Source organism: Sesamum indicum, linkage group LG6 (genome assembly GCF_000512975.1).
Source record: "Sesamum indicum cultivar Zhongzhi No. 13 linkage group LG6, S_indicum_v1.0, whole genome shotgun sequence".
NCBI lineage: Eukaryota > Viridiplantae > Streptophyta > Magnoliopsida > Lamiales > Pedaliaceae > Sesamum > Sesamum indicum.
The window spans coordinates 19,828,677-19,850,030 of record NC_026150.1 but is presented as its reverse complement, the minus strand read 5'-3'; the positions used below and the strand labels follow the sequence as shown (position 1 = coordinate 19,850,030).

The window sequence follows — 21,354 nt, the reverse complement described above, 5'->3', positions numbered from 1 at the left end:
AAAGATGTCGTTCTACCTCACTACGTTTGAACCTAGTTAGTGAAGGGAGCCCCTTTATTTTTTAAGGCGAAACTAATGCCCGAAAGAAATGCTACTTTAGATGCATGAGGACTGGGGATGTGGGGATTTTCTTTGCAGAAACCACTTTCTCAATTACTTGTGTGATACAATAAACAACATATATAGCCAACTAAGACTGCGAAATTGTTTTTCAAGGAAAAATTAAATTGACGGTAGATAATATTTTTCGATGGCAAGTTAGATGAAGAGATCTAAATGGAACAATCTGGAAAGGTTATCGTTCCTGGCCAAGAAAAGAATGTTTGGAGATTTGTCAGGTCGTTGTATAGTCTTATGTATGCAGTATAATGAAAATCCTTAAAATAAACTTGTATAACTCATTTCAATATTGAATCAGAATTTATAGTTTTAAATAAAATTGTAGAAGAAGCTAATTGACTTCATAATTTCTGGGAGGACATTTCTTACTGGATAAAGCAAGTGCCTGCAATTATGGTACATTGCAATAGTCAGTCGGTTATAGAAAAGGCACAAAACAATATGTATAATAGTAAATCTTGACATATACGTCAAAGACATAATATCATAAGACAATTGATGTCGAGTGGAATCATATCTATTGACTATTTAAAATTAAAGAATAATTTAGCTTATCCATTAGCAAAAGGCCTTTCTAGAGATCAAGTATATTGTTCGTCGAGGGGAATGGGGTACCCGACAATTAAATCTTTATAGTGGTAACTTAACATTGTTGATTGGAGATTCCAAGATCTTAGTTCAATGGTTCGTCGAGGGGAATGGGATTAAAATCCGATAATAAAATTTTTATAGTGGTAACCCAACCTTGTTGATTGGAGATTCCAAGATCTTAGTTCAATGGGACAACTAAGTTATAAAGATTGTGAAAGCACTTGGAATTTTACTCCTTCATGTTCCTATGAAAGTTTAGTGCTGTTAGCTAAAGGGTAAAGGGCAAGCTATAAGTTTTTAAAGATTCCTATACTAAGTCAAGTAAAGTATAGGAGATCACCTATATAAGTGTGATAACGGATTGCTTCAAATAGAAAACACTTATGAATCCAAGATGATGTCTAGGGCTAAAATGGACACAATCGTGAGAAGCAAAGATATTAGAGAAGGTATTGTGGGGGTACCATTGTCTTGGTTTACACCAACGGCTGAACAATTCAAGACATAATGTTCTTTGATTAGCCAAGTAAATTTGATAGTATTCCTCTAAGTGAGGAATGACATTCAAACATGGGTCAAAGAATGCGAGGTATGCCAGAGGGCTAAGCATGAGAACCAGCCTTATCTAGGCTTGCTGCTGCCATTGCCTATTCCAAAGCAAGCATGGTCTTGTATTTGAATGGATTTCATAGAAGGGCTCCCAATTTCTGAAGGTAAAGATTCTATATTGGTGATTATTGATAGATTAACCAAATATTCTCACTTTTGGCTCTCAAACACCCTTTCACAGCCTCATCTATTGCTAACCTCTTCTTTGATCACATTTACAAATTGCATGGCCTATCTGTAAGTATTGTCACAAACAGAGACAAGGTGTTTACTACTAGATTTTGGAAGGAGTTATTCACATTATGTGGGGTATCCTTAGACATGTCTTCAGCCTATCACCCCCAAAGTGATGGTCAAACAGGAATGGTAAACTAGTGCTTAGAAAACTACCTCAGATGCATGTGCCACCAAAAACCCAAGAAATGGGCTCAATAGCTTATGTTAGTTGTGTTTTGGTTCAACACTAACTTCCACACTAGCTTGTAAACCACTCCTTTCCAATCTTTGTATGGTTATCAACCTCAATAGTAGTCTATTGGTCCCTATCTACAAAGTCACCACATTGGAGTGGATGAGCTGATGCAAGAGAGAGTCAAGACTTTGCAGCTGCTGAAGGAGAACCTTCATTTAGCTTAGCAGAGAATGAAACACTAAGCTGACAAGAAGAGCACCGAACGGGAGTTTGAAGTAGGGGATGAAGTTTTTTTGAAGTTGCAGCCTTATAGGCAGACTTCTGTAACAATGAAGAAGAGGCTTATGTTGTCTGCCAAACATTTTGACCCTTATAAAGTAACTGAACGCATAAGAAAGGTTGCCTACAGACTTGAGCTGCCCCCTGGCTCCAAAATACACCCAGTCTTCCATGTTTCTTTGTTGAAAAAGAAGATAGGAGCTATAGTATTTTCCTTCATTGGAGTTGCCAGAATTTGGGGATGAGGTGTACAAGATATATCCAGCAACCATTCTTGCTAGACGACCGATCCCTAGGAACAATGTAGGTGTCCCTCAAGTGTTGATTCAATGGTCGCACGCATCCCCTGAACAAGCTACGTGGGAGGACTACCATGAAATTGCAGCAAGATTCCCAGATTTTTATCCTTGGGGGCAAGGATCTAAAAGAGGAGAAGGTAACGTAGTTTTTAGAACAGAAAACGCGACTTCAAATGAGAACCGTTGGATGAAGAGTTTAAATGTGGACCGAGATTTCTCTTCCTCAACCTCTGTTTCTTCTTCATTTCCCACCCCCATTCTTATTTCTGTTTCAGCAAATTCGATTAAACTGTTACATGTATTTTGATTTTCGACCAACTTATTTCTTTTGTAGATTTTACAATTTATTTATTTATCAGGTTAATTAAATTTAGTTTCTTCAAATTATTTTTCTATGTTTTTATAGAGAGAGAGTGTCCAAAAGAATATGTGAACCTATAGAAAGAAATTTACTATTTGTACCCAATTTTTATTATTCATTACACGAGTTGTTAAAAAAGTCATACATTTCTTTATTTGGTAACTTTTTACTCAAGTCTCAAGATTTTATCATGGATGAAATGATTTTTCAATACTTTTAGAACACGTATTTTCGTAAATTTCAATTCCTCCCTCGTCATATTTATAAGAATTAATAATTACATTTATATCATTATAGTAATTTAATATTTTTACTTATCAAGTTAATCATTAAATATTAATAGTTCTAAGCCTAATGTTTTTAACCTTTTGGCACTTAACTTAACCCAACTCCGGCCCGGGAATGCAACAAGTAATTTGGCAGGAGCAGTATGGACACGGTATGGTGCCCCCGATCCCGATTTGATAAGTCGTACGGGCTAAGGTTAGGCACACGTGAATCGTGAGAGCTACGCAAGATCAAGTTTGACTTTTGAATTGTATTCCCATGCCTGCATCATATGGAGTGGAATAATGCATGTTCCACTGTACAATATATCAATATTCAAACATCTTGATTACGTACTTGAGGAAAAGAAAAAAGATAGTGGCGGCAGGTGAGTTCCTCACAGTTGTAGTAGAATAAATCTGATGGTTTCTTTTGGTCCAAGGAAAGAGAAATGACAAGGGAGTTGGTGTAATTTGACAATATCTCGGAAAATTCTTCATCTTTGGGAGAACTCCCCATTGAGGATCCATGTTCAAGGTTTGACTATTCACTGCTTGCTCATCAAGCAGCTACTGTTTTCAGCTTGGGCGCAACGAAAATTTGCAACCAAGAATTTGTCCTCCTATACATATGAGTTGAAACAAAAGTTAGTTTCTGCATTGCTGATTTGCTCAGAGTTTTTGATTCTGAAGCAGTACTAGTTTCAGAAGCTCAGGGGGAATCAATCCATCCTCGATATATACTGACTACAAGCAGAAGCAGGTGATATTCTTGCCTCAACTTCTTTTCTGGCTTTCTTTCTTCTACTTTTGACGTTGTACAAACAAATAATGTGGTGGGTTTTATCTGACTAAACTTGGTTGCTGTCTTGAGTTAGATTTTGTATGAGCTCTCTATCTTTTTTTGTCTGGAAGAACGTGAGTACAAAGTGACTAAAGGCAATATTTAATTCTCCACTTTCATATAATTACCACCTTTTAGTGGGTCTGCAGATGTGGATGCATGGGAAAATTCCAGAAAAGGAAAAGATCATATCATAATTAGTTATATTGTTGATCTCTCCCGTTTTTATCTTTTTTATTTCAATTCTTGTTTTGGTCATATCTGGGAAGGATAAGTTTGGATTGATGACGAGATTAGACAGTCTTGATTTGATATTCTATATTTCTACCAACAGCATTCCCAGCAGTGGCAATAGGTATTGTTTGGATTCCGCAACCAGGACTGAGTAGATATAGATTATACAACTCAGAAGTTGAACAAGCTAGCAGTTGAAATGACGGCAGACAACGGTTTGGATGACAATAGTACAGCAAGAGATGAGGCGTCGACATCTCGAACTCATGCCTTGGAAGCAGAGGTCAAGGGACGTTATGACGTGGAAGGAAGCAAAGACGACTCACATAAGGCCGAGGAGAAGCAGGCCACAAACACGGTCCCCTTTTACAAATTGTTCACTTTTGCTGATTCCATGGACAAAATTTTGATGATTGTTGGTTCAATTGGTGGCATTGGGAATGGATTGTGTCTGCCGCTTATGACAATTCTTTTCGGGGAACTGATTGATTCTTTCGGGCAGAACCAGAGCAAGGATGTCGTTTCAGTTGTTTCAAAGGTAACGATAAGGGGAGTCTCCAGCTCCTAGTTAGCCAAAGCTTTCAGACTTCTTTATGATCAGTTTGCATGAGTATTTATGAAATTGCTCAAATATTCATATTTTTGATTCAGTGTCCACCTTGTTCGGTAATAAGTTGCAGACCTTTCTCTTTTGCATTCTTGACTCATCTGACATGCATTCCTCTTGAACTTAAATGTTCTTTTACTCACTTTATTCGGTTCACGCTGCAGGTTGCTCTTAAGTTTGTGTATTTGGCTATGGGTTGTGGTGCAGCAGCATTTCTCCGTAAGTACGCATAAACACCCTAGATGAAACTGGAAATCCTACAAAATATTTGAATTGTAGGTGCTAATAAATGAGGAAAACACTTTTGATTTCCTGTAGAGGTTTCGTGCTGGATGATCACTGGGGAAAGGCAGGCTGCACGAATTAGGAGTCTTTATTTGAGAACAATTTTACAACAGGATGTAGCATTTTTTGATAAGGAAACTAATACAGGAGAAGTAGTTGGAAGAATGTCTGGTGACACTGTTCTAATTCAAGATGCCATGGGTGAGAAGGTGTTGCTCCTCATTACTTTTTGATACCTAATAATCCCTCTTTCAATAGAAACCTGCATTGACATTGTCTAAGGTAAGATTACATCATTCGTTCTCATTTCATTATTTTGCGCTTTTGTATCCTCCTGCAGGTTGGAAAGTTTATACAGCTGGTATCAACATTTGTGGGAGGATTCGTGATTGCATTTATCAAAGGATGGCTTCTTACCCTTGTCATGTTGTCATCTATTCCTCTGCTTGTGATATCTGGTGGAGTCATGTCTCTAGTCTTATCTAAGATGGCATCTCGCGGACAAAATGCATATGCTAAGGCTGCAACTGTGGTTGAACAGACAATTGGCTCCATCAGAACGGTGTGTCACAGAGAATTTAGTACATACATTGAGGAAAACCAAACATAGACTATGTAGCGTAGCTCTTTATATTTCCTTGCAGATTTATATTGGTTTGTCATCTATGCAGGTAGCCTCATTTACAGGTGAAAAGAAAGCTGTGGCTGACTATGACAAGTCCCTTGTAAAGGCTTACCAGTCTGGTGTACATGAAGGGTGGGCAAGTGGGTTGGGGCTTGGCTCGGTTATGTTCATTGTATTCTGCAGTTATGCTTTGGCTATTTGGTTTGGTGCAAAGCTGATCTTGGAGAAGGGTTATTCAGGTGGTGAAGTGATCAATGTGATTGTTGCTGTGTTAACAGGTTCCATGTGAGTGATTCTTTGAACTCTTATAACTTCAAAACATGTATGCTATTCTAGAAAGTTTTGAATAGGTTTATTAAATTTCTGGACTTTTTCTATGTCATTTATGGCTTATATCTTTTGCTTGTTTCATATAGGTCTCTGGGGCAGGCATCTCCTTGCATGACTGCATTTGCTGCAGGTCAGGCTGCAGCCTTCAAGATGTTTGAAACTATCAGTAGGAAACCTGAAATAGATGCATACGACACACGGGGGAAGATATTGGAAGATATTCGTGGTGACATAGAATTCAGAGATGTCCATTTTAGCTATCCAGCTCGACCAAATGAGCAAATATTCAGAGGCTTCTCTCTCTTCGTCTCCAGTGGAATGACTGCAGCTTTGGTTGGACAGAGTGGGAGTGGGAAATCAACTGTGATAAGTTTGATAGAGAGATTTTATGATCCACAAGATGGTCAAGTCCTAATTGATGGAATCAATCTCAAGGAGCTCCAACTGAAGTGGATTAGGTCCAAAATTGGGCTTGTCAGCCAAGAACCGGTGCTTTTTACAGCAAGCATTAGGGAAAATATTGCATACGGCAAGGATGGTGCAACTGTTGAGGAAATCAGGCGAGCAGCAGAACTGGCAAATGCTGCAAAGTTCATTGATAAACTGCCCCAGGTTCTCTTAGTGTTGAATTTATATGCCTCTTTTAGCCCATCTCTGAATTTGCATATGCTTTATTGATAACAATGAGCATATGTATTGACTAACATACATTCTGCTGCATCTTTCTTTTGGTATTAATTTTAGAAGCAAATGAATAAGCAATTGAGATTTAATGCCGAATTTCCTACAGGGACTTGATACAATGGTTGGTGAACATGGAACCCAGCTTTCCGGTGGACAGAAACAAAGAGTTGCCATAGCTAGAGCGATTCTGAAAGACCCAAGAATTTTACTATTGGATGAGGCCACAAGTGCACTAGATGCAGAATCTGAGAGAATTGTGCAAGAGGCACTAGACAGGATTATGGTAAATAGAACGACTATAATTGTTGCACACCGCTTGAGCACAGTTAAGAATGCCAATATGATTGCAGTCATTCATCAAGGGAAGATTGTTGAGCAAGGTATTCAGTCTTTCTGCATTTCTGTTGAGATAGAGAACTATACAGCGCATTAGCATGATTGACTATTCTTCATCTGGCTTCATTTGCACAGTTCATATTGAATTTAATCCATCGGTATTAGTTCCTCCAGATGAGGAACATAATACAACTTGCCAACAAAAGTATGGCTCCACCTCATAATTCTCGTAGGGGAAAAAGGAGAATTGACTAGTTTCTATGTGCAGGCACACATTTTGAACTGCTCCAGGACTCTGAGGGTGCATATTCTCAGCTCATACGCTTACAAGAAGAAAATAGAGACCCAGAACAAGTTGACGGAAAAGAAAAATCAGACGTCACCATGGATTCTGGCCAGCAGTCAAGTCAAAGAATGTCATTCATGCGTTCCATCAGTCGAGGGTCATCTGGAATAGGAAATAGCAGTCGTCATCGATCATTGTCCCTCACATTTGGTCTACCTGTGACAGTTAATGTCTCTGAATCTGCAGTAGAAAATTCAGATGAGACCTCCACAAAAACAACTGGAAGACCTCCAAAAGTCCCTATTCGTCGCCTTGCCTATCTCAACAAACCTGAGGTACCTGTACTGATGGCAGGAGCCATATCTGCCATTGCAAATGGTGCAATAATGCCCATATTTGGTATCTTAATTTCTAGTGTTATCAAAACATTTTTTGAGACACCACATAAATTACGCAAGGATTCGAAATTTTGGGCACTCATGTTTGTGGTCCTCGGTTGCGCGTCATTAATTGCATATCCAGCAAGGACATATCTTTTTGGTGTGGCAGGGCAGAAGTTGATCAGGAGAATTAGATTAATGTGCTTTGAGAAGGTGGTTAACATGGAGGTTGGTTGGTTTGATGAGCCTGAGCACTCGAGTGGGATGATTGGAGCAAGGCTCTCGGCTGATGCTGCCACAGTTCGTGCCTTAGTTGGTGATGCACTGGCACAGATAGTTCAAGATTTATCTTCAGCAACTGTTGGACTGGCTATTGCTTTTGCAGCTAGTTGGCAGTTGGCTCTCATCATACTTGCTATGATACCTCTTATAGGATTGAATGGATATGTACAGATCAAGTTCATGAAAGGGTTCAGCGCGGATGCGAAGGTTCGACTAAAACTCATTGTCTTCCTATACTTTTCCAACTAAACTTGAACAGCTTTTGAATTCAACTAAATGGATGCAGGTGATGTATGAGGAAGCAAGTCAAGTGGCTAATGATGCCGTTGGGAGTATAAGGACAGTCGCTTCCTTCTGTGCAGAAGAGAAGGTCATGGAAATGTACAAAAAGAAATGTGAAGGTCCTATGAGAAACGGGATTAGACAAGGATTGATTAGCGGGGTAGGCTTTGGTTTATCTTTTGCATTATTATTTCTGGTCTACGCCACAAGCTTCTACGCAGGGGCTCGACTTGTTGAAGCTGGAAAAATTACATTTTCTGATGTGTTCCGTGTAAGTAATCAGTTCACCTATCTCTAATATATGATCTTGTGTGAAGAATGCAGACAAGAACACTGGTTTATTTAGGTGATAATGCTTCTCAAAAGTTGAGGGATTTTGCAGGTTTTCTTTGCTCTAACTATGGCAGCAATAGCTATCTCTCAATCAAGTTCGTTTGCTCCAGATTCAAGCAAAGCTAAGAGTGCGGCTGCTTCCATATTTGCCATTCTTGACAGAGAATCTAAGATCAATCCAAGTGATGAATCTGGCATGAAATTAGAAAGTCTGAAGGGAGAAATTGAACTAAAACACGTGAGCTTCAGGTATCCAACTAGGCCTGACATCCAGATCTTCCGGGATCTTTCCTTAACAATCCACCATGGCAAGGTATTGTATTTACTCAAATGATTTCTTTGGCACATGAAGAAACTGTTCTCTATGTGGACTTGTAATGTTGTTGCATGCATCTGATATTCAGACAGTTGCTTTGGTTGGAGAGAGTGGAAGTGGGAAATCAACCGTGATATCTTTGTTGCAAAGGTTTTATGATCCTGATTCAGGGCATGTAACACTTGATGGAATTGAGATCCACAAGTTCCAATTGAAATGGCTGAGGCAGCAGATGGGACTGGTGAGCCAAGAACCAGTTCTGTTTAATGACACAATCCGTGCCAACATTGCGTACGGGAAGGAAGGAAATGCAACTGAGGCCGAAATAATAGCTGCAGCTGAGCTCGCTAATGCCCACAAATTCATCAGTGGATTGCATCAGGTCAAATATAACAACTGAGTTTCTTCAGACTTTTCTTAGATAATGTTATTAACATTGCAAGAACGTTTGCAGGGTTATGACACTGTGGTGGGAGAGCGAGGGGTTCAATTGTCCGGTGGACAGAAGCAACGTGTGGCCATTGCACGAGCCATCATGAAAAGTCCCAAGATACTCCTACTGGATGAGGCAACAAGTGCGCTGGATGCTGAATCTGAAAGGATAGTTCAAGACGCGCTTGATCGAGCAATGGTCAACCGGACTACAGTTATTGTGGCTCACAGGCTATCAACAATCAAAGCAGCAGATGTGATTGCTGTGGTGAAAAATGGAGTCATAGTTGAGAAAGGGAAGCACGAAACTCTAATCAACATCAAAGATGGCTTTTACGCATCACTACTGGCACTTAACATGACAACTACTGCATCTTAATCCAAATGTTTCCTCATGAGAAACGTTTCTGATTAACAATTAGGAGTGGATTGGAAGGAAGATGAATGCATTTAACTTCCGATCAGTATCTCTGCTTTTCTTTTGGCCAATTTCTTTATATTTCCCTATGTATTTGTAGGAATTAAGTCTTTATGCTTTTTGCCAGTCCATCGTACAATGGTGGCAAGCTGGCAACTATATTTTGTACTCAAGCCTCTTCCACTCATGTTATCTGTCAAACTAAATACAAATAGGAGACACAAGCAATGTTTTTAAATTCGGATTGGACTCGCCAGTTCGATCGATTAAATCGTAAACTGGACCTGAGGCTGTTTGGGTATGAGCATTGTTGGAAAATAACATTGGGTGATTTAGGAAATAAACGATCACGCATATGATAAATAATATATTATGTGCATGCTAATTAATCATTAATGCATTGGCGCATATGTGGATTTTAGCAGTGGAAGTATATTGATCCATGTATTTGGATATAGCTCGTCTACGAGCCCATGTCTTGATTGGATCACAAACACATTAATTCTCTCATTGTTTTGAAGATCATCCCATGAACGTCTTCAAGATTCTCCCATGTTGGATCTTGCTCCAAATTTTGTGCAAATCATGAACATACCTTGCTCGCGTTGATAGATTACTATTAGAGTAACCCATTAATTTATACACCTCAAATCCAAAGAGTTTATGGTGATGGTCCAAGAAAGTCTTCAAGATTCTCCCATGTTGGATCTTGCTCCAAATTTTGTGCAAACCATGAACATACCTTGCTCGCGTTGATAGATTACTATTAGAGTAACCCATTAATTTATACACCTCAAATCCAAAGAGTTTATGGTGATGGTCCAAGAAAGAACGTAGAGAAAAAAATAGAAAGACTATTTGGAGAGAACATATTTTGGGGGAGTATTGTGATCAACTAATTTTTATCGAACTTGTGTTTTTGAGTTTCTTTGATTACAACTAATACTCTATTTATAGGTGTATTCAACACTATCCCAAAAAAGAGTCCATATCCCAATATATAATTGAAAGACTAAAAACTCTATCTCAAATACAGTTTATACCAGAGTGGTCATTTTCCCGACATGCATTTGGGAGACTCAAACTCTATATCAAATATGAATGTATATTGAGTCGCGAGTCCACTAACCCAACCCAATATTCAACAATCATTAGAATCAAGGTGGTCAAACCTAATATGAATCGGTCGAAATCCATCAAAGTCGATGAAAACATGCCAACTCAACTTACATTTAAAAAAAAGAGAGCGAATAAGGTAGATGGTGTCAGACACTGTGCGTGGAGCTGGTGGGGGAGTTGTGGCGTCAGACGTGCTAGAATATGTGACCAGAAAACCAATCGGATTGGGGTTTTGTAAAACTATTTCTGACAACTTCGATGTAATATAATATTTATATTTTGAACAAAAGTAACATTCAAACTATGGCTTGATTCTTTGTTGTGTTAATATTTACTTAACTGCACAACAAAGTCCATAGACCAAACGGATAAATCCAAGGGGTTAGGCTGCATATTGGTTGGCGGCCATGAAACCAACCCTTGAGAATTGGTTTGAAATGTTCTAAGTCGAGACCTCGAGACAGGCATTGAGTATCCTATAGAGACTTGCACTAAGTACTGCAACCGTGTTTCGTTGGCAGGAGATGTAGGTCGTTTATGCAGATTTAATGGGTTGGTTCGCAAGGTAGTCGACTGACTGAGCTAACTTGCGAAAATCTACATATGGAAGTCTCCTAAAGCTTGGTGAGTATGATTGAGATTCTCGACTCCGGTAGTACGAGATTAGTCTTCGGACTTGAGGAACTATGGCAGTCACATGCATATGATGGCTGCAACTTAGATCTGGCGACCAATGTCTGCGTCGAAAGATACAGACGTTATAAGCCTTATCTACTGCAGTCAGAATGTGTAGTGAGGACGGTGTGTTTCAAGAAAGAATCCGTCCCCTATCAGTATCGTGACAATAGCATCTCCTATACACTTTGTGACACATTTTTTTGAAAATCTATGGCCACAATGACTGAATAAGTGGGATAGGTTTTCCCGTGATAATTTAGTAGGGTAAACGAGTAGTCTCTCGAGTTATTAAGTATAGATGCCTAATCCAAAATGGGAACCGACATCCAATTCCATGTCCTAGACTAAGGCCGAGGGACGGTTGAAGGAAGAACCTTACTCGTATGAATTTGGTTGCCTAAATGTTCATCTATATTCACCTAATCTCTAGTGTTATTGACTGTTGCTAGACAGTCACCCATGGTAACGGGCTCTTTTTGGTTATGAGATAATAAAAAATAATTAATTAAATTTAATTTAATTAATCGTGTTGGAAACACACCTAAATCTAGTTGAAAGTGAACTTAAAGAATCACACCCTACCACTATAACGGGATGGAATCAATTTGAAATTAATTTTACACGAGTCGAATCAATTTAATTGGACAAAATTAATTTTTGGACAGAATAAATGATTGGATTATTTATTTAGACCAATTCATTGGATGAATGACTTGAAATTTAATTAATTGAATTAATCATAATTTTAAGTTAGTCACTAAAATTAACTAGATTAATTTTGTTGGGCTTGGTCCGATTTATGAATTGGATTCATAAACTGATGGAGAGATGAAGATGTTCGGATCTCTTAATTGGATTAAAGGGCTTTTAATATTGGACTTACAAATAAACCAAATTTAATTAAAGTCCATTTAACGTGGACTTGATTTAATTTTAACGGGGGTAGAAGATGGAAAGGGCGGTTTTGTGGGGGAGTGAAGAAAAAAGGGGATTGATGGGATATTAATTTACATTTTTTGTATATAGTAAAATTATTTGTTAATTATTAATTGGACTTAATATATTTTTTTTATAAAGTATGATAAATAAATTGTTAGATCTTATATAATGCTTGTATTCATTTTATAAATTGTTGGGTTTATTTCTATCTTCTTCCTTGTTAATTTTGTTTTTTTTTTTTGGAATTCTTATTATGTTTAATTGAATAGTATTTAATTTGAAAATTTTTAAACTTTTTTCTTTAGATATATTTGGGGGTTAAATGCACCCCCTGTGATAAATTTAATATTTAAGAAACCCATTGTGTTAATAAAAAGGCAAAAACACCCTTGTGGAAAAATAAATGTAGCAAAGAAACTCTTCAAAATTGGATTTGTTGTACACGCGCCTGTTATACCCGAAATTTTTCATTTTTAACATATAAAATAACAAAAATACTCCTATTTTTATCGACCTTTAAATATTACTTGATATAAATCAATGGTCTATATTTTAGTATTATAAATTAAAGGTCCAATTTTATGAAATTAATCCAAAGGTTCAGATTTAACCTAATAAATATATGGTCTATATTTTCTTTGATCAAAATGTATGGTTCAGATTTAACTATCTATTTATACAAATTCATTGTTATTTTACATAAAGCAATATATATATATACATACATATATTTATGTTTAAGTAGAGGAGACAGGGGCTAATATGTGCAACGTACCCCGACTACTGAAAGGGATGCATTTATTAGATAAAAAGTCGACACAGACTGTGCTCGTTCCTGCAATGATTCATGATAACTCGACGGATCGCATAGCACAAGCCGACGACGCATCATTCAAATTTCTGCCCTATCAATGATGGTAGGACAGTGGCCTACTAGGTTTCTTCATTGACATTTAGAGCACTGGGCAGAAATCACATTGCGTGAGCATCCACAAGGACCATCGCAATGCTTTGTTTTAATTAAACAGTCGGATTTCCCTTGCCCGTACTAGTTCACAACCAAAAAGTTGAATAAAAATTCATATTTACTCTAGATTGACTTGCAAATTTATTATTGGTCAAACAATTTTTTTGGACCAAAGTGCATTAATTTGAGCACAAAAAAATTATTTGATTTGCAATAAATTAATATGAGTCAACTTTTTGACTACCAACAAATTTCATAAATTTTACTATCAAATAAATCTATTTGTTCATGAATACAAAATATAATTTTCCAACCGTAAGAGTACACAACTGCACAGAATCTCGAGGTGGAGCACGAAGCAATTATCCCTTTAGAAAAATATGAGTACAAAAACGTTTAGGTATCAAGTAAAGAATTTTACTAACGAAAATGTAAAAGTTAAGGTCTATTGTTGGCAGCTTCTTGAGTAATCTACGGAAAACTAAGCTGGCGATTGCCCCCTAAAGTTGTAGTTCCAAGTCTTCCCAGACTAGTTCTCATCCAAGTCGGTCAGAGGTCATATTCACATTTATAACCACCTGGACTACTTAAAACCGCATAGAAATAGCATGAATGTAACTCTTTTATTACTGAGCTCGTCCTTTCAGCATTCCGTATAATGGCATGAAAACATGAATGAGAAGCATCAGGTATGAAGTTCTAAGTACAACAGAACAAATTGGCAGAATAAGTATATGAGATGAGAGAATGGCATCCCCTTAGCAAGCAAGCACGCACTGAGAGCAGGGAAACAGAGTCACATGAATTTACTGGCATAACAACGGACGTGCAGATCCAACAAGCATGGTTATGCAACTCATAAGCCTCAAGCATAGGGGACACCTACCCATAAAACGATGTAACAACTCTCTCAGCTTGGCTCTGGTGGTAATACTTTCAGACTCCGCATCCACTCACAGAAGCTAGGTTCATCGAAGTGAATAAAACTACTTTTCAGCTTTATTCGCTGATCTGCAGTCAAAGTTCGAAGCTGAGGAAATCTTGCCTCCTGCAGACAGACAATATATGATGATGATTTCTTTGCTGTGGGTGCAACAGATTTCAAATCCTATAATTAACATCTAGGAAATAACAAGCATACACAAGTACAGAGAAAACAAGAAGCAAGACAAAAGTAAATTGCAAACATACCTGTTCATAAGGCGGATCTTTATGTGCAGGTATCAAGCGAGACACAAAATATCGAGCCTGGGAGCTCCCCTCCTGTCACAAACCAGAAGCAGAATTATATCTCATACCAAATATCGAGGTTCATGGAAAGGATTCTTCGTTCCAGGAAAGCTGAACTTGCTATACCTTAAATGCAAGAATCCTAGGAGCTGGAAAACGCAACTCAGTGAGCTCTTCAGCCAATGTCCTACAAGCTGCTAAAGCAGCTGCACTTTTTCCTTCCTGTGCAGCAAGTTCAGCACCCTGAATAACAAAAAAACAAAAATGGACGAGGATTACATAAAAGATGCTAATAGATACAAATGATCTAAGCACTGAAACAATCTCCTTGGATAAGGCAAGATCAGTCTCGTATTTCTTCCACTTCTCATGCCTCATTCATCCTCTCCTCTCCTCCAGTCAAGAACAAGAAAAAAATGTCCACCAAAATGGCAACACAAAAAAGATGAATTAAACCTACTTTGCAATCTCCAAGTTTCATTTTACGTGATCATAACACCAGTAATTAATAAATGATGAGGCACTACTTTCCCAAAAGCAGCACAAAGTCCCATAAGTTAATCCCAACTAGCCGTGCTGGATGTAGAGAAGAAGCTCATACTTAGTCCTACCATTTGACCTACACTTTTCACCTCTTTTAAGAAAAAGAATCAAATCAATGAAACCTCAACATTTCCCATGCTTCAATAAATGAAATCACCAAGATTTCCTAGTTGGTTAGGTACATCTGCAACCAATTTTGCTCCATAACAATGAAATCTATCAATATGCTGAAAGTAGAAAGAAAATATTGTTATAATTGAGTCCGGAAAAGAAAACAAAGAAAAAACATGAAACTCTGTGTCTTGGAGGATCAATTTTGGAATCATAAATAACTTTAAGTGGTGAGGTGAAGTGCATGAAGATTAGATTTATTTCAAATAGTCTCTCTAAATTGCAACAATTTCTCTTATTATGCAAGAAGGGCCTCTTACAATACTCTATGACCTCAGGGGCGACACTGTTCAATGATCCTTCCTGGGCAATCAGGTAATGCAATATCCTCTGTGGCATTTCTTTCTTTCTATAACACATCCTCTAGATATAGATTAAGCCCTTAAGTATTTGTAATATCATTTGTCATATTTAACAAAAATAATGAAACTATTACCAAGATGTACTGCAAGATAGTCTTAGCAAACAACAAAAAGGTACACGACCAGTCCAGTATTCCGAGAGTAAAATTCCCAAAAAGGATTAACACAACAGCATGACAAAATAGTCTGTTAATATGTCATTTGCCAGGTAACAACGAGGGTGAAACCAGACATGGCTATTAATATAAGTGAAGTTGTCTCAATGCTAACAAAGTATAAGCTCACTGCCAAGAGAACTTACTAGCATCATCGAGATAGGACACAAATGTAGGTGGAAATTATGTTTAAAAATGAAGATATTCTACAGAAATTTTATGACTTTAAAGCTGGAACCAGGAAAAAGGGCCAGGTGAGGATGATATGGGTGTTAAAGTAAGACCAGTTTGTTGTAATTTGTGCCCGTGTCAAGTAGGGAAATCACCAAGATACCACATAAATGTAGGTCTAGGTCAGAGGTATTCATCAGGGTAAGAATGCTTGAATCCTATTCTCGAATAAATTCTGTTCTTATCATTCATCAAAGTATAAGCAGTTAGAACTTTACCCAAGTTCACCTGTTTAATAATGGAATCACAGAATACGAAGGCCACATGGAAGAGCATATTAAAACAAAGACTATGTCAGCAAGCAAACTAAACAAAATGAAAATAGAAAAGGTGAAAACAATTATAACTTTCTGCAAATTAGAACCGAAGCACTTGTGAGATAAGAATTAGTTGAGTTGAGTTAATTAGTATATCCTCCAAATGAAATTTTCATAAATAAATAAGAAGTTATGCAATCCCATACCAGCCAAATGAAGACATCAGTCCCATGATCAAGAACAACTGCAGCATCAGGCTGCATAGCAAGGTCATAAGCTGGTAGTTCCTCAAAAGTCCCACCTTCTCGATGCATGAGACAGCGAGGTGCCAGCATACGAAGGGATAGATCAAAGGATGCATTGAGGAATAAAGACCGCAAAACAGACCTCTCATCTTCATGACCAAGTATATTTCCCAGGAGTGGGCCTCTTCTAAGATGGAATAAGAGTTCAGGCAATAACGTGAGCTCTTTGGGGTACCGATAAAACTTTGACTTTGGAACCTGGGAACCAAACTTACGGGCAACATCTTTAATTCTCTCGTCAAGGGTTACTTGCATATCAATAGCATCACTGAAATTCTTGGCTCGCAAAAGAGTCCTTTTGCCAATAAGAACAGCAGCCACCTCATCCTGAACACTGTCCAGATAAGTTGAAATACTATCCACAGTAGGCAGCCTAACAGTAATCACTCTTGCAATATCAGCTTGATAAGTATTTGAATACTGAATAGCAAATTGGAAGTACACAAAATCACTCTTGATATCTCCACGAGGCTCCATGAATAGTGCAAAACTTTGTGTTTCTTCAACACTCAGCATCTGTATAGCAAGAGCACTATTGCTCTTAAAAGATTCATGGCTATCAGTATGGGCCGCCTCGCCAGGTCCTATCACTTGACTAACAAGAATATTATCTGAACATCGGATTTCCAATAAACCATGGGAACCTGCAGCCCTTGTGGATGCTCTCTGCAAATTCACACCGAATGCTTCGCCGAAGTCATCATGGAGAATTAGAACACCTCCAGAAGATTTTGCTAGGGGCTGCAACACAGGAACACGTGCAGGGCATGTCCCTGCACAAAGTATATCAACCACTGTATTTCGACGATGAGCTTCACGACCTAGATTCTCCATCCATTTTAATGCTGCCTTCTCCAGATGTGGATAGTTAGGATGAGCAAGAGAATGAGGAACTGAACCAGGGCCAAATGTGCATGGTCCACCAGCACACACGATTATCCTGCTATTTCCACCAGCTCTTTTAACAACCCCTCTTGACATTTCAGCTGATGGCCCCTGAATTATTGCCAGGGCAACTTCCACTGCAGTACCTAAGCAACGGTCTCTGGAAACTTCAGGCAAATTGAGTTTATATGCCCTCAAAGATGACAAGATTGCATGTGCTATTGGAAGAGATGCATGAATTGGTGACAAATATATCCCAGTTCCATAGATCAATGCTCTTAAGGCATCTTCACTTGGTGATTTGTCACCGGAGAGTACATCAGCAGATGCTGTTGATTCTTCAGAGAAATCATAAACCGAAACTGTGCGGCCGTAAAGCACAATTCCAAGTCTAGTTGTTGGGGGCAAGGAATCTACAAAAGCATGCAAGGAACTCTGTAAATGCTGTAAGTGTTGTTCGTCTAAGCACTCATCTATTACCAGAACAACTAGTGCTGATATTCTAGATTCAGACACAGGAAGAAAACCAGGTCTTTTGTTGCCAGTCTGGACATAATCGACCAGCGGCGATGATAGTTCAGGCAGATTCCGGAGCTCTTCTTTGCTTGGGGCTATGTATTCTCCTTCACTTCCATTCAAATTTCTGCATATTACACATTGCCACTGACCAGAACCAAGTAAAATCTTGCAGTACAGATTGGCATAAGCTCCACAATTTTGGCAGCGATGTGGATCACGTTGAATAATCTGGGGACCTGGTGAAACATCCTGGCCAGGAGAAACTAATACCCCAAACCCTAAACTTGGTGTACTAGCTAGCTTCTTTTGTTTCAACACCTGAAATAAAGCAATAAAGAGACAACTGCAAATAATATTATTGAACATAAATAACTAGAGAAGCAACAGTATAGAGTGACCTTCAAATTCAAAGAAAGAGTCCCCAGTCAACATATGCATCATAACAGAGAAGTAATCAGATTTACTATAAATTGATCTGGTTTGGATAATATCTCCACTGCTAAAGAAGTTTCCTCTGAAGGGTAACTTCTCAGAGTGATTCAACAAATCCAGTTCATCAAATATATATATGACAACTCTTTAAAATGTTTTTCAATTTTTTGCAGACCGTTAGAATACTTCTAACTTGCAGAAAAGAAGGGGTAATTAGTGCATATTTGGATGGAAACAGAATGTACCTTGTGAGCTGAGAATAGAATATTTGGAGACTCCACATCATGCTCCACGGTAACATCAGAAGTTTGATTGTGCAATTCAACCGATCCATTCGAAAAACGGGGAGGCGGTGACGATGTGGGTAACGAGGAACCGGAGGAATAAGCAACGGGCTGAGGAGTTGCAGGAGAAGTTCTAAATGGGACAGCAGCTGGTTGGAGCGGTGATGAAAACACAGGAGGGCCAGGGGGAGTGCTCATATGAGGAACAGGGCTTCCAGCTCGGATCCCATTCGCTGGTGATGGTAAATTAGGAGTTTTTATTGAGGGTGAGGGTATCTGATTTGATTGTATTACTGGTGGAGGAGGAAATCTTGGTCTTGATGGCGAAGATGACGAGGGTGAAGGGAAAGAAGGAGCTCCCAATTTTGGGTCTAAATTAGAAGGTGTAGCAGAAGAGGAATAGCCCGAAGAAGATTGCTGTCGATTGGCCATTAAAATGCAGAGCTATCCTAAGCCACTCCGAAATACTTGAGATTTTCAAGGACAATCAAACAAAATTAACCTTCAATGCTTCGCCTTAAAAGAGATTTCGCAGCCGGAACTGCCGGATTCGGACGGGGAAGCAAGCCTACGTTCCATAACCCACGGTATGACGAGAGTTGATCTGGGAGGAACAGTGAATCGGCGTAGAGAGATCGAAACGGTTGCGGAATAAAACAATGCTGGAAAGCGAGAGAAGAAAAAGCAAATCCGCGGGTTGGCGCTGAGTCCGCGCTAGCTGGATACTGGAACTTTCCGGCGGGTGGGCGGAGTAATACGTCAATCGCTGATCATCATTCATTCCCTAACCAAAGAAAACCCCTTCGCTGCTCCTCTGCTTATTTTCGAGACCTTTTCAAACGAGTCCATTCACAGCAGGAAACGAGTCGGTGGGGTCTAAGAAAATTTACACAAGGATTGCCAATTTAGGGTTGCAATTTAGGATTGACTACGTTGGTTTTGTTATCAAACTGGACCACGGATCAAGATTCAACCAAGCCCAAGTTCTCATTTCTAGGGAGTGGTTCATCTTTCGGGTTAATTAAAGATTATATAACAAATTTATGTCGAGTTGCGGATTACGATTTAAAAAATATTTTTATTTTAAAAAAAGAGGGTCTCGTGGATGGCATTCACTATGCCCCTTTTTTAATTTATTTTCGTTTAGTTTATCTTTTATAAATTAATTATATTTAATTAATTTTTAACAACATAATAAAATTAAAAAAATTTATAATATTAAAATTGTATTAATTTAAAAAATACAACGAACTATATAGATATAATAGTGTATATTTTTTAATACAATGTAAATGCAAATATAAAAAAAATCCACTCGTTCTACAATTGCGTTTATGGCGTTGACGTTGAGATCTTATTTTCTCGCCCACATTCTGTATTGGCTCATTTTGTGCCTCATTATCATCATCATCGTAATTAATGTCCAACCGACTTGATGTTATTGCAGAACTAGACTCCATATTATCACGATGGGGATCGCGTGGTACTGTCTGGAAACGCGCTAGCGGAAGCGGTAAATAAAAATGCGTAATAGCAAAAATTAAACGCAGAAAATAAACGAATCTAAGGGGTGTACCCTTAGAGTTATTAATGTCCAACCGACTTGATGTTATTGCAGAACTAGACTCCATATTATCACGATGGGGATCGCGTGGTACTGTCTGGAAACGCGCTAGCGGAAGCGGTAAATAAAAATGCGTAATAGCAAAAATTAAACGCAGAAAATAAACGAATCTAAGGGGTGTAACCTTAGAGTTTTTCGGCATTCAATGTACTAAAAATAAAACGAACATGGGGCTAATGTTGGATTACCAAAATCGAAAAAATAAAAGGGTGAAAAAACGATGCCTTTGTTTTTCATGCTCGCTTGAAATGCTCCTCATTTGAGGCTCCAATGTAGGAACTTTCTAATTCGTCCACATCACACCAGAGCCAGGATCTCTACGTCCTCTTTGATAAAAGAGAATGAGAGAAAAAAAAATACACCAAGTGTGTTGAAAGAGAGGTGCGGCCGAATGCTCCCTTGAAAGAAGGGGGATTTTTTTTTTTTTTTTTTGTGTTTAATGATGATCATAATTATTTTCTAAATAATTATATTGCATATATATATATATATATATTGTTAGATAATTAAGAATGTTTCTAAATACATTCTATTATCTATAAGGTATATTTCTCTTTATTCCAAATAAAGAGATCCCAAAAAATGGCTAGAATTGTAATTTTTAAAATTACAATTTGCTAGCCATTTATTTCCTTCCATGGAATTTTCTATGGGCTCAAAATAATTGGGCTTGCCCGATTTTTACCCCCTTAAAAATATAAGCTTAGTGAATTTTTATTTAAATCCAATTTTAATAAAAATCCATTTATTTAAGCCAAATTTGTATTTAATCCAATTAATTACATAAGCCCAAATTATTTTTATTTTTTTAATAAGATCCAATTTATTAAATTATAAGGATAAGCCAATATAAATTAATGTCATTAATTTATTTTTGGCCCTTTTTTTATCCAATGAATCTCTCTTTGTAAGTAATCCAATTACTTATGGAATTAATTCCAAATTAATTCTTTATTTCTTTTCGATGATTTGTGTATGACTCTTTAGGTTCACCTTTCAACTAGACTTGTGCTGATGTCTAACACTATTATTAACCCTTCAT

General features: G+C 38.0%; 2 protein-coding genes across 4 annotated transcripts; one reads left to right on the top strand and one right to left on the bottom strand.

Annotated features, from left to right (window-relative positions):
• On the top strand, window positions 3,386-9,955 carry LOC105165179 (ABC transporter B family member 11-like). 2 transcript variants are annotated; one of them, XM_011084098.2, is made up of 13 exons: window positions 3,386-3,700; window positions 4,116-4,553; window positions 4,787-4,841; window positions 4,941-5,116; window positions 5,248-5,469; window positions 5,579-5,817; window positions 5,949-6,474; window positions 6,653-6,926; window positions 7,151-8,037; window positions 8,117-8,383; window positions 8,495-8,758; window positions 8,850-9,143; window positions 9,216-9,572. In XM_011084098.2, exons 2-13 carry the CDS (start codon window positions 4,215-4,217, stop codon window positions 9,570-9,572), a joined length of 3,900 nt encoding a protein of 1,299 aa, XP_011082400.1. In that variant the 5' UTR covers window positions 3,386-3,700; window positions 4,116-4,214. The 2 variants fall into 2 exon arrangements, with proteins under 2 accessions (XP_011082400.1, XP_020549922.1); XM_020694263.1 differs by lacking the exon at window positions 3,386-3,700 and having other exon boundaries at window positions 4,215-4,553; window positions 9,216-9,955.
• LOC105165178 (protein transport protein sec23-1) lies at window positions 13,664-19,645 on the bottom strand. Of its 2 annotated transcripts, none has more exons than XM_011084095.2 (5): window positions 18,650-19,645; window positions 16,470-18,290; window positions 14,671-14,787; window positions 14,506-14,577; window positions 13,664-14,362 (listed from the first exon to the last, which is right to left on the bottom strand). In XM_011084095.2, the coding sequence occupies exons 1-5, from the start codon at window positions 19,118-19,120 to the stop codon at window positions 14,225-14,227; spliced, it is 2,619 nt and encodes an 872-aa protein (XP_011082397.1). In that variant the 5' UTR covers window positions 19,121-19,645; the 3' UTR covers window positions 13,664-14,224. The 2 variants fall into 2 exon arrangements, with proteins under 2 accessions (XP_011082397.1, XP_011082399.1); XM_011084097.2 differs by having other exon boundaries at window positions 16,470-18,315; window positions 18,650-18,883.